Raw genomic sequence first — 12,820 nt, forward strand, 5'->3', positions numbered from 1 at the left:
GTTTTGGACACATGCACACCATTGGGATAAGACTAAGACCTCTAGAGAATTGGATTAGACATTAACTGCTTTTTTTTTTTTTCATTTTTTCTTTCTTTTTCTCTTAAAACTGTTGTCGGCCAGAGGAGGATGGAGCCCCCCTTTGAGTCTTGGTTCCTCTAAAGGTTTTTCCTTGACACTGTCAACCTTGGCTTGCTCACTGGGGGCTTGGAAATTTGTAAAACTGCTTTGTGACAACATCTGTTGTAAAAAAAAAAAAGCACTATATGAATAAATTTTGATTTTGATAAATAACATAAATGCAACATAGAAAATACTGCCTGAATGTTGCCTAACAGATGGAGAGAGAGAGAGAGGTAAATAAAGAAGAGAAGAAGAAGGATAGGGAAATAGAGAAAAAGAGAGAGCTAGCCCAAGGGACAGATTTCACCAAACCTAACTTCTTATTCCTTCATACTACCTGAACTGTCTGAGTGTGCTGATCAGGCCCTCACAAGGACTGCATGGTCCACGCAAAGCTTTCCATCAAAGAGGAAAAGACCAATGGCAGTCTTCATTCCCAAAGAGCAGAATGCCAATACCATATAGTAGACTTGCCCTTCTCACTGTTCTGAAGAAGAGGCTATGACATTATTAGTAAAACATCACTGTCTGTGTGCACGCTATCTTAGTCAACTAACTTTGAACAGTGACTACAAGTGAGACAGACATTGGGGTCATACCAAATTGAAAAGCCTTTGAAGGCTATCCTTTGATGAAAGTCTTCCGATAATTCATCAAGATTGGCCAACTCCTTCTATAAATCTTATAAACGTTGTGTGCATAGTCCTTGGAAAATTAACTATGAGAGGTGTGCCTGGCTAACAACTGGCCTGCAGCATACACACAACATTTGTTTCTTCAATTGTATCTGCATTTTGAAGAAGACTGAGCTGTATTTTGGAATCCAAACAATGTCAATTGGGGGGACAGGGTATTGCCTAAGGGGTACCTGCTTTATGCACTGCACACCAGTAATACACACACATTCAGCCTCAACACATACAGGAATGTAGCAGAGCAGATAGCAGAAGAAAGAACTTACCTTCACCAGTACACAATACAGCTTTAACCTTCAATGTGACCTTTAGTCAGTGACCTTCAATTTCCCATCATTCTCACCACAGAGCTTCTGTCCTCTTACTCTCCTGCCAAAATAAAAGAATGATGTTTTGCCCAACAATCCCAGTCTCTTTTTTGCCAAGAGACCGGCTTCGTAAAGCTACTACCCAGTCCATTAGCATATTCTGACAAACACTGCAGTGATCTACAATGCAGTCATTTTGCAGGGCCGCTAAAGTAGCACACACTGTACTACCAAATATGAGATAACTTGGGCCAACCCCAATGCAGTCTTGTAATAAATACCTCCGTGGCAGCTAAGATTTCCAGGTTTAGTTAAAATGTTCAATTGCCGGCATATAATTACCTCCAACCTAGCATACCCTGAAAATAATCTCACCCCAGTATTTAGAGTTGTACTCTGATAAATGCCCCACACAGCATTTAAAGTAGTGTCAAACCCTAATAAATGTCTCAAAGCTGATTAGAATAGTATCATACCTAGATAAATACCCAACCCTGGCACTGAGAGTAGAGGTGACTCGAAAAATACCCAAGCCCATATTTTCTAATTTTCTGTCTGTCACAGCTGTACTGCCTATGACTCTACATACTTGTTTGCTTAAGTTCAACACACTTACTGTACAACAGGGAATTACAAAGAACCTGTGTCCTAACTCTTAGATATTCTATTGTTATTTGGAAAGATGCACCAGTAGCACAAAGAAAAGGGATTTCTAAGTCAGTTAACGACTTTCGAAAAGGCTCATACAATGCGCACTTTGCTTTAAATGTACCTCCACTGACATCTGCTGGTTAAGGTTTGCTTTTGCAAAGTGAATGTACCCACTTGTATATGACCTTTTGTCAGTCAGTTTTTGTTTGTTTTACTACACATGCCCATTGCTGAGAGGTGCAGAAATTCTCTCCTTCACACTACAACAGCTACAAACCTAAACTGGTGTTGTGGAATTTATTTTTGTTTTATGTTTCTATAGTCACAGCATAACAAACTGCAGATAGGCGTGCGAGTCAGGGACATCAGCGGCTCACGTGCCTTCTTCTTATGCTGACCCAGCAGGTGCACGCACTGTTCTAACCATAGAGATAGAGGAATCATGAACGCTCAGACTAACCAAAGCATGATTAGCAGATACACTGTAGTAGTCATTTTTATCTTCTTTTCTATTCGCTTTTGGCGTCACTACCACTGTCTGTGTATAAGGGGAGGGGGACTGTACTGCGGGTTCAGTTCTCTTTCTCTGTTATACAGGAGACAGAACTCAATAAACTTTTTTACTACTCAATGCATAAAGCTGTCTGTGTTTCATGTGCTCTCATTTTTCCACCACAATTTGGCGTAGTCGGCAGGATGAGCAGCACCACCGCTGAGGAGGGAAAATCAACACTTCACTGAGGACGCTCCTTGGCAAGGCTGAGCTGGGAGGGAACACCCATTCGGGGAAAAGTACCGCCAGAGTGAAGGTATTTTCCCTCATCTTGCGGTGCCTGCCTCATCTTCAAAAAAGAACCGTAAGTGGGAGAGAGCAACTAATTGTGTAAGTACACAGATATTTATTTCCCTCTGTGCGGCCGTTTTGGAGTTCTCCTCTAGCATAAGAATATTTCAGAAGTACTTGAAATAGCTTTGTTACAACGGTGCAAAGTAAAGTGAATCAGTAGCCTGCTGATAGTGAGGCTCCTATTGCTCAGACGTGAGATTAGGGACGTCTAAGAGACGTAATAGGTCCGGACTTGGGAGGAGAATCAGTCAAAGAGCGAACGGAGCATAAGATACATTAACGGAACTAAATTACAGCAGCGCATGCATTGAGAGAGCCCTTACATAATGACATGTGAAGGGACTATGGGGAAAGTGCCCTAAAGTGGTTGCCCATATGGGTAGATTGTTATGGATTCCCTCGGAATAGGAGCTTGAGTGTGAAACTGCTTAATAATATACTTAGACGTATGGGAAACCGACCAGGGGATTCTGGTCAGCGTAAGGTATGGGATAGGCCTTATGAGAATATGATAGCAAGTCTTAAAATGTGGATAACTGAAGTGGAACTAAGGGAGGCACAGAGAAAGAAACAAACTAAGGGGACTGGGAGGGGGGATGAACCTAACTCCACTTCTCAGTGTGTGTCCTCCAGAGCCGATCCCGATCTCGACTCCGCTCCACCGCACTGGAAACCAGCAGCATTGCTGCATGATCCAGTGGCAGCGGAACGTCCACCCTCCTATGGACTGCCTCAAGCAGGACCACACACTGGTCTCTTAGATGAAGCCCACGCCATAGAACGAAGGCATCACCCTCAGAGCAGTTAACCAGGAAATGGATGAAGACTATGCCAGACATCATGGAGCTCAAATTCAAAGAACAGAGCAGACAACATGGATCAAGCCATGCTCACCATGATGCAACAAATGGCTCCCAGGGGGAGAGGAGGAGGAAGGGAGCAAGATACTCCAGGAGGGAGAGACATGTCATGGAGAAATCGATGTTACAACTGTGGAAAAGAAGGACATTTTTTTCAGAGACTGTCCAGACCCAGACAGCCAAGCCGCGAGAAACGATCTGGAAGAGGTGGACGACGGGCGGAGGAGAGGTGGGATGGCTGTGAGGGACCACCAACCCCATCAGAAAAGGGAAGTGCCAGACTTTTATTCTATGTATTCTCAGCAATTAAGTAAGGGACCCCTAGCATTACCCCAAGTAATTTTAACCGTTAACGGCAAACAATTGAAGTTTTTAGTAGATAGCGGTGCAACGCACTCACTAATTCAAACCAAGGGAATTAATGTGCCGATTACTAATAGGACAGTGTCCATAATGGGTGCGAGTGGAAGGGTCATGCATGAAAGAATGTCTGCGCCTCTCCAAATGTCAGGTGGGGGAACGAAAATTTCAACATGGGTTCCTTATTTCCTCTGTGTGCCCAATCAACCTGCTGGCTCGAGATTTGATGTGCAAATTGAGTTGTACTTTAGTAAGATCCCCAAAGGGACTCAGTGTTACCTTCGTGGAAGGCAAAGCCAGTGCACAGATGGTGCAGCTGGGAGAGGGGGAGCCGGGATATATCTACGAGTCGGGGTTGCAAGGTGGGTCAGGGAAAATAACCGAACACATGATCGAAACTGCCAGAAGGGCAACTAAGGGAAGATTTAACTATATGAACGCTGAATGTTTGCATGTGACTGCATATGTTTCTGATGGTCCAGACGAGCAGTACGCGGAAGCTTTTTTCCATCATAAAAACCTAGAGACCATTAGAACTAAATATTTGTATTGGGATGATGATTTTGTAGCTGTGCAAACTGAACTGTCTGATGAACAGAAACGGTGGTATGATGTTGAGTACTCCAACCCCCATGTCTCACTAGGAAGAAATAATCCTTTTAGGCAATGGCAGGAGGTGGGACCATGGATGAGTCATCTCCACAGATGGGAACCCACTGAACAACCCACTATTCACTATAATGTGGAAGCAGATGCATTCTGAATGACTCTACCGTATGTAATTATTGCTAATAGAACAGTAGATCTTACCTCACCTCATCAGAGTGTACCATTGACTAATTTTGTAGCATTAGAATTCGAGCATGATAATTACCTGAGCGAGGTACCAGATATCTTATGGGCTAAAGGGAAAAACGATGTGGGATTAATCAAAAATTGTGAGCCAGTACAGATTACGCCAAAGGGCGCATACAAACTGAGACAACCCCAATACACCTGTACTTCGAACTTGAAAAAGGAGACTATAGAAGGTATTAGGCCCGTATTCCAATCCCTTCGAGACGCCGGTGTAATAATACCATGCCCATCCTTGCCTGTCCGTACCCCCATATTTCCTGTGAGGAAACCAGGGCGTGATGAGTGGAGATTTGTACAAGATTTACAAGCAGTAAATGCAGCAGTAGAAGCAAGGGCGCCTGAAGTGCCAAATCCGCACACCATATTATCACAAATACCACATGACAGTCGATGGTTCACCACTGGGAATCTGGCGAATGCTTTCTTTAGTGTACCGGTACATCCAGATAGACAGTATTGGTTTGCTTTTTCCTTTGAAGGAAAACCCTACACATTTATGCGCCTCTGTCAGAGCTACTGTGAATCGCCAACCATTTATAATGCAGCATTAAGACAAAGCTTAGAAGGTCTTACCCTTCCTGCAGGCACAACTCTGCTGCAATATGTGGATGATTTATTATTAGCAGCGCCAACAGAGGAGTTGTGTAAGCAAGCCACTTTATGCCTGTTGAAACATTTAGCTGCAGAAGAGCATTAAGCTAGTAGAGCAAAATTACAGAACTGTAAAGAGGAAGTATATTTCTTGGGGCATATTATTAAGGGGAATACACACAGGCTGTCTCACAACCGAGCACAAGCTATAATTTCGCCACCTAAACCGACCACAAAGAAACAGGTATTGTCTTTCCTGGGCATGTATTCCTACTGTCGCATGTTTATTCCATCCTATGCAGAATTGGAGGGACCGTTACGAGCCATCATTCCCACTAAAGCTGGGAATGCGATGCAGCTGGCCTGGACCCCAGAGGCAGAAAAGGCATTTGTAGAATTGAAACAAGCACTACAACGCCTGCCTTCCCTAGGTTTACTAGATCCCAACAAACTTTTCACTCAGATGGTAGATGAGAAAGGTGGTTATATGACGGTTTTATGCCAGAAACATGGAACACATCAAAGACCGGTAGCTTACTTCTCTGTGAAATTAGACATGGTAGCACGAGGGCTACCAGCCTGCCTCAGAGCAATAGCAACTGCTGAGAAGGCTATACTAGCCTCAAGAGATATAGTGGTAGTGGCATACTCCCCTCTTACTGTTTTAGTCCCACACGCAGTACACCGAATACTGCAGGACCAAAGAGTGTCCGAGATACAACACTACCCTCTTAGACATGCCTAATATAACTGTCAAAAAGTGTATAACACTGAACCCAGCTACACTCCTTCCTACGGAGGAGGATGGAGATCCACATGACTGCACAGCAGTCTTAGCTGAAGTATGTACACCGCAGGTCGATCTCTGTGAAGAAGCCATAAGTAACTCAGACCTATGCCTGTCTTGTTTGTGTGCAACACTCCCCAAGGGGAACCATCACGCAGACCCCAGTAGTGGGACACCCGCCAGCAACTGAACCATTTCAACATTGGCAGGTTGATTTTGTTGAATTAACCCAAGCAGAAGGTAAGAAGTATATGCTGGTGTGCAGAACTCAATAAACCTTTTTACTACTCAATGCATAAAGCTGTCTGTGTTTGATGTGCTCTCATTTTTCCACCACAACTGGCAAAATCAGGACATTACATGTACATATCTCCAATACCCTATGCTGTTTAGACCAATACAGCTGTTGTTCCTAAATCCCCAGTTAGATAGTTTTAAAGTTAAACATTCAATTAGAAAATAAAGATGCAGACTTCAGAATTAGAGAATAGCTGGTCCTGTCCTTTATTGCCAGTCAAAGATAACATGCACTTGAGGCACCGTCAGGAGAATGTCTGAGGGACACACGAGTTTAATTTTTATACACTTTTTAAAGGCAATTATGTAATCACTCCTCCCTTTTTATGTCTAGTTTTTTTAGGTTTCTACCATTATGTCCAACTTATACATTATTTCCCATTATACAAATTGATATTCAGTACCTTTACTAGTTGGATCTTGGTATTATTACAGTCCAAGAGAAGACTTCTCTTAAAAAAACCCCCAAAAGACTTGATCTTATATAAGGTTGATTTTCTGTACCATCCTGGTGGAGAGATAATGTGTCTTACACAGAGCTCTGCTGAAGCCTACCCAGAGTCCTTTGCAGAAGCCTACAGTGGCCTCTACAGAGGCCCCTGCTCTGTACACAGATCATTTTATAAGGATACAGATTCTCTATGATATTTTATGTTTTTAATATTTCTAATTAAATGTTTAAACCTTTTAGTTCCTGTAAACACTCATTTTATTACCTCATAGCAACTAATTGTCTCATTGGCAGTCTATGGACAGCATCAGAGGCATTCTGCAAAACTGGTTTTGGGCGTTTACATTTCTGAGTCTCTTCCTGGTGAATAATAATCCAGGGCCTTACACTTCCTCCTTTCACTCTGCTGTGCTACCAGTCCGGGAGACAGAGAGAGAGAAGGCAGGGTCAGCAGACCTTCACCACCACAACTCAAGGTAATTTGACACTATTACCTCATTGCAATGTTTTGAACAAGATGATTAAGAGGAAACTTTCTGGTCTGATCTGCATGCTTTCACCACTTTGACGATTCTTTTTATTAGTCGGTTTAAGAAATAAAAGGGCAACCAAAAAGGACCACAGTCTCTAAGGGTCATAAAAGGGGAACTTTGTTTATGTTGATTTGCAGAAATTATGCTGCAATTGCTTAGTAGATGCAAGGCTGTGATGACTGTGATACATTCCAATCACAGTTCTTTTCTATTTATTTGATTTGTATTTTGTGTGTGTTTTTTTTAATTATCTGCTTGCATTATCTTAATTTTTCTACTGCTTAACCGATGCTTTGGAAGGTGACTGGCATGTTAGACTTTGCAAACTGCTCCAACAGTAGTTGTCTGGAAATAGAGAGAAAGACAGAGACACACAAATTTGCAAACAAATCAGATCACATGTTTAAACATATCAACTGAAACCTGGTGTCTTATTTCCAGATTCCAGGCCTAATTTAATAATATGCCAGAAAAGCCTAGTGTGATGATCTAATTGTGAGGTATCTGACTGGATCACAGACAAACACACACAACTCACACACAGCTTCACAATGAACCCAGTCTGCAGTCTGACCTTGGGTCAACTGCTAGTGAGCAGGAGAGGAGCCACACTGATGTTCCCTGTCATGTGACAAGCATAAATGGATTATATACTGGATGGGGTTTTGTCACAGACTTTCTCCAAAAATCTCCATAAAGCATCATTCCACCTTCCTGTGTTTTTTTATTCTTCTTCTTTTGAGAGAAAACAAGAGTATGAAGTGAAAGTCCATTTGATATTGTCACGGAACGCTCGCCTCCCGCAAGGCACGTGGTTTGGCCAGCCACATGCAGTAGGTGGACTTTCGTTTGTGGCCACGCCCCCACACACCTGTACTTTGTTTTGTCTGTGTGTATTTAAACTCACGTCAGGGTGTGCGGCGTTGTTGGTCATTGTCGGCGTAATGTCTGAATATAACGTGTTTGTTAGATGTATTCTTGTGTATCGTGTTTGTTTAACGTCAATCGTTTCATGTTCATGTTTATCATTTGTAATACGTGTGAGTGCTGCTGTCGTTTATGTTTTAAATGTTCATCCCTGTCGAGGAAGTCTGTGCATCCTGCCCCTCGCCTTACGGCACTCAGGCCAACACACGTTACAGATATGCTGGGAAGTTACATTCAGATAGGGAACAACCACCATAAGACATCTGAAAAACTGAGATTCATATATAAATGATTTTAAAGAGTCCAAAACTTTGTTTGCTTTTATTATTTGTGGAGCTCTGGGGACTTCAGGACCAAAGACTTTGCATGAAAACCAACACACATTTTCGGAGTATAAGAAGGATACAAAATATTAAAACATTAAAAAGGATTTCCAAATTAGCCGGGCAAAACAGGAGCAATTGTAGAACTGTGTTTATATGCTTCCCAGAAAGTGCTGTAGCCCTTTGTACAAACAGGTTACACACATATTGCTGAAAAGCTCTGTGCTAATGCCTATGTGTGTCTCTGCCAGGCCTGAGGGGACATGTTGTCTCTGTGCTGCATTATGGCCTTATTGGCCTTGTCCTGTCCAGAAACGTCTGGCAATACTGCTGGAGTCAAGGTGAAACTAACTCAGAAGGGACTGGAGTACGGTAAGTGCAGCATAAAACATGGTTTCAGTACACATGAAGCTGAACAACAGTTTTTGCAGTACTGCGAACAAGAGAGGTGGGACAAAATGGTATTGTAACATGGCTCAGACACAAAATACACAAGGAGGTGCTATAAGATGAATGGCTCCACTGTTGAACTCGACTGCAGATGTATGTCAAATCCACTGTGTGCAATCCTGTTTGTTTTGACTGCAGGCCGCCAGATTGGGGTTACCACCCTGCTGGACCAATTTAAAACCATCAAGGTGCCAGACTTTAGTGGCTCAGAGGAAGTGTCTCCCATTGGCAAAGTCTCCTACAGTCTGACAGGGTCAGAGCAGCACTAACATTGCTCCTACACAAACCTTTGCCTTATGTTAGATTCCACCTCCAGGAGGTCACAGCAGGCTCCAGCATGAAACTCCAATGCCCAAGCACACTATTACACTGGAACAATGAAAATAATAAATAACTTATTGATACAAGGTCAGATTTTGGACATAGATTAAGCATGTTCTAGGACAAACTCATAATGTTAGTGGTGATTCACCATTAAAAGTCCATTTTTGTGTAGGTTTAAGACTAATCCTGGCCTGCAAAATTTGCCCAACAAGTATGGCTTAATGCTCCTCCTCTTACCTCTGTCCTTACCAGGATTAAGGTCATAAATGTGGGGTTGCCACAGTCAGAGGTGGCTTTGGTCCCAGGCACTGGTGTCAGCCTGACCATCAGTAATGCCTACATTAACCTGCATGGTGACTGGAGAGTAAAATACCTCATGATCATGTAAGCAGAAAAACATGCAAATATTTTCTGTGCAAACTCCAAATCACCGGCGTACTCCTATATTAAAGATGAAGGAGAAAAGCAGTGAATGTGTTTTGAATTCTGTAGATCGGACAGCGGTTCTTTTGACTTGGCTGTGAGCGAACTGAGTATCTCCACCACCGTTACCATTCAGAGTGACGACACCGGCCGCCCCGTGGTCAGCAGTGCCAACTGTGCAGCCAGCGTTGGCCAGACCAGCATCACGTTTCACGGGGGTGCCAGGTAATGTCAGCTGCTTACACAATCTTGCTGTTGCGAAACTACTGAGGTTTGAGTTCTCTAAAGTAAACGGCTTACTTATGAGTTGTGTGAATTGTGTGAAACACAGTGTTCACAATGTACACACGACAAAGCACTCTAACAAATACTTTAAAATACATGAGAAATCTCTGCTTATTGTTCTTTAGCTCAGAGCACTCATTTGTATAACTTTATCTGAGCTACATAGACAAAAGGTGGAGGGAGTACGTGAGTAAGTAACTGAAAGACACACCGATATTCACAGTAATATCATTCAGCTCCACTGCTCCCCTTTCCAGCTGGCTGTATAATCTGTTCAGTAGTTACATCGATGATGCTTTGCGAAGTGTGCTACAGAGAAAGGTGAAGTACCTACACTGACCAACCATTACTGGAACATTATGAACCAGACAGCAACAACACTCAAAATAGGTACCACAATAAATGACACTGTTATTTCAATATAAAACACCTGTTTCAGATCTGCCCTCTGGTCTCTGAGGCCATAGATAAAATGAATCCTTACCTGAAAACCCTAAATGGTATGATCTTTTAACCACTACATTTTTATTATATTATAAACATATGTTACACATCTATGTAAGAATTCCCCAAAACACTGCAAAAAGAACTGATGTCCCAGGAGATGTTATACTGTTCAATCCTTAGTTCTGGCCAAAGTTGACCAGTATGCTGAAATCGATTATTCCATGGTGGAGTCGCCTGTCATTTCCACATCCAGCATTGATCTCAGTTTAAAGGTGCGTGGAAGGATCATTAAAGAACAAGCAACTGCATTGACAAATCAGTTTAATCTGACCAAAGAGTCAAGACTCTGGAGTTGTAAAAGATTCATTCATCTCCCCATTTCTCTCTCTGTAGGGGGAGTTTTACAACATTGGAGAGCACAAGGAACCCCCTTTTGCCCCGACACCATTTTCACTGCCACCTGATGAAAGCAACATGCTGTATATGGGCATCTCTGCCTTCACTGCCAACTCAGCAGGCTTTGTGTACAACAACGCAGGAGCACTGAGTCTCAGAATCACAGATGACATGGTGAGTTTAAACCATTCCTTGTTATCACTGAGGGAAAGGTGTGGCTGTGGTTACACTAAGAAGTATGCAATATACTCATCAGTCAAGACATTTAAACAAATTAAATAAAATTTAGTGTCGGTAAATAAAACCAATCAAGTAGTAAAAAGTATCTGTAAAAAAATCACTCTTCCCCTTCAGATCCCCTCAAGTTCTCCATTTCGACTGAACACCAAGACATTTGGCACCTTCATTCCTCAAGTACAAAATAATTTCTCCATTCATTACACCAGCATGCAGGACTTATTGTCCTTATTGTACAGTCGACTTTGAATCTTAAGGCAATAAGTTTAAAAGCTTAAGAAAAGAAACCCAGGTTGGCATTAGTATGATCTACCCCAGTGTCTGGCATTCCTTAACAACAGTAGCATAATTAGAGGAAGTAAAAGAACAATATTTGAGAAAAGTGTGTTTGGATGAAGCATGTATGAGAAATAACAATGACATGTTTGAGAGGAAATATTCCTTTGATGAGTGACTCCAATTGGTGTCTTGTTTAGATAGCTAAGCAGTACCCTGACCTGATGATGGAGCTCCTGGTGAAGGCAGCGACAGCACCAACCGTCATGTTTACACCCAACAACATAACGCTGCAGGCTAACGCCACAGTCACTGCCTACGCCATCCAGCCCAACACCACACTCACGCCCCTCTTCATCCTTAATGTGGTGGGTAATAAAGGACATGTGGGGGGTGCATCATTTGACTACAGACCATATTTTCTATAACACATTGCACATGCGCATTCTGCTCATAGGACGCCAGCGTGAGTTGTCAGATTTATGTGACTGGGGTCAAAGTGGCTGGAAATCTGACCCTTAATGCGTAAGTCATAGAATAAATAATGATAATAAATGCTTATGTAATAAGATATAAAATTTTGAATCTTAAGAGTGTTTCAATCTCCTTATGCACTCCTTATTCCCCCAGAGTTAATATGACCTTAGGAACAAGCTATGTAGGCCCATTTGAGGTAAGACAACAATTTTAAGTCATCTGAAGAAAAGGAACACAGTCACTCTGTTGCCATATTGAATGTCCTTTTCAACAGGTGAAATCACTTGACAGCATCTTTCAGATGGTCTTGAAAGCTGCTGTGATACCCGAGGTTAATGGTGAGTACAGGATCTGATGTAAAGTGTTTAATGTCGCTAGTAAGTCATTTTAAATGTCTGAGTTCTCTTTTGTGGCAGCTCTCCTACAGCAAGGTTTTCCTCTGCCGGCTATTGGAGAGATGAATCTGGTGAACACTCAACTGGTTATTATGAAGGTATTATGAAATCTCTCCTATGAACAAATCTGGATGCATGAAGAGTTGAATGGAGGCTGCTTTGTGTATCTGTGAGCCTCTGCTATAAACATACACTGTTCTTCCAGGACTACCTGCTGATTGGGACGGACGTTCAGTTCACAGCATGAATGAGCATCGACTGATGTCTTCACACTTTCAACTGCTAATAGTCTGTTCTTTTCTTAAATTAACTTTCCAGTGAGTGGAACAAATGTGATTTACTACTGATATCAGTCTCCTTACAGACATCATTTTATGTGATATTATGTACTTCCATTGTGTGTTAATTGAGGCCGTATCACAGATGAGAGGAAACAGTTAACTGACCTAATTTGATGTACAGACAATAAATTTACTATTGATACCAACTGGTAACGTAA

General features: G+C 42.2%; 1 protein-coding gene across 1 annotated transcript; it reads left to right on the plus strand.

Annotated features, from left to right (window-relative positions):
• Positions 1-7,240: 7,240 nt before the first annotated feature.
• On the plus strand, positions 7,241-12,808 carry LOC113568597 (bactericidal permeability-increasing protein-like). The gene is made up of 16 exons (XM_035520666.1): positions 7,241-7,304; positions 8,863-8,983; positions 9,200-9,314; positions 9,638-9,769; positions 9,878-10,033; positions 10,351-10,414; positions 10,533-10,593; positions 10,721-10,812; positions 10,934-11,110; positions 11,291-11,350; positions 11,650-11,817; positions 11,907-11,974; positions 12,080-12,122; positions 12,201-12,264; positions 12,343-12,419; positions 12,527-12,808. Exons 2-16 carry the CDS (start codon positions 8,875-8,877, stop codon positions 12,566-12,568), a joined length of 1,428 nt encoding a protein of 475 aa, XP_035376559.1. The 5' UTR covers positions 7,241-7,304; positions 8,863-8,874; the 3' UTR covers positions 12,569-12,808.
• The last annotated feature ends 12 nt before the right edge of the window (positions 12,809-12,820 follow it).

Source organism: Electrophorus electricus, chromosome 20 (assembly GCF_013358815.1).
Source record: "Electrophorus electricus isolate fEleEle1 chromosome 20, fEleEle1.pri, whole genome shotgun sequence".
NCBI classification, from domain to species: Eukaryota; Metazoa; Chordata; class Actinopteri; order Gymnotiformes; family Gymnotidae; genus Electrophorus; species Electrophorus electricus.

What these genes read in the sequence shown, in the direction of transcription:
- LOC113568597 (XM_035520666.1), top strand. Translation starts at nt 8,875, where the DNA reads ATGTTGTCTCTGTGCTGCATTATGGCCTTATTGGCCTTGTCCTGTCCA. An exon ending in TTGGCACCTTCATTCCTCAA is followed by an intron (nt 11,351 to 11,649) that starts GTACAAAATAAT and finishes TGTCTTGTTTAG; the next exon opens with ATAGCTAAGCAGTACCCTGA. An exon ending in GGAAATCTGACCCTTAATGC is followed by an intron (nt 11,975 to 12,079) that starts GTAAGTCATAGA and finishes TTATTCCCCCAG; the next exon opens with AGTTAATATGACCTTAGGAA.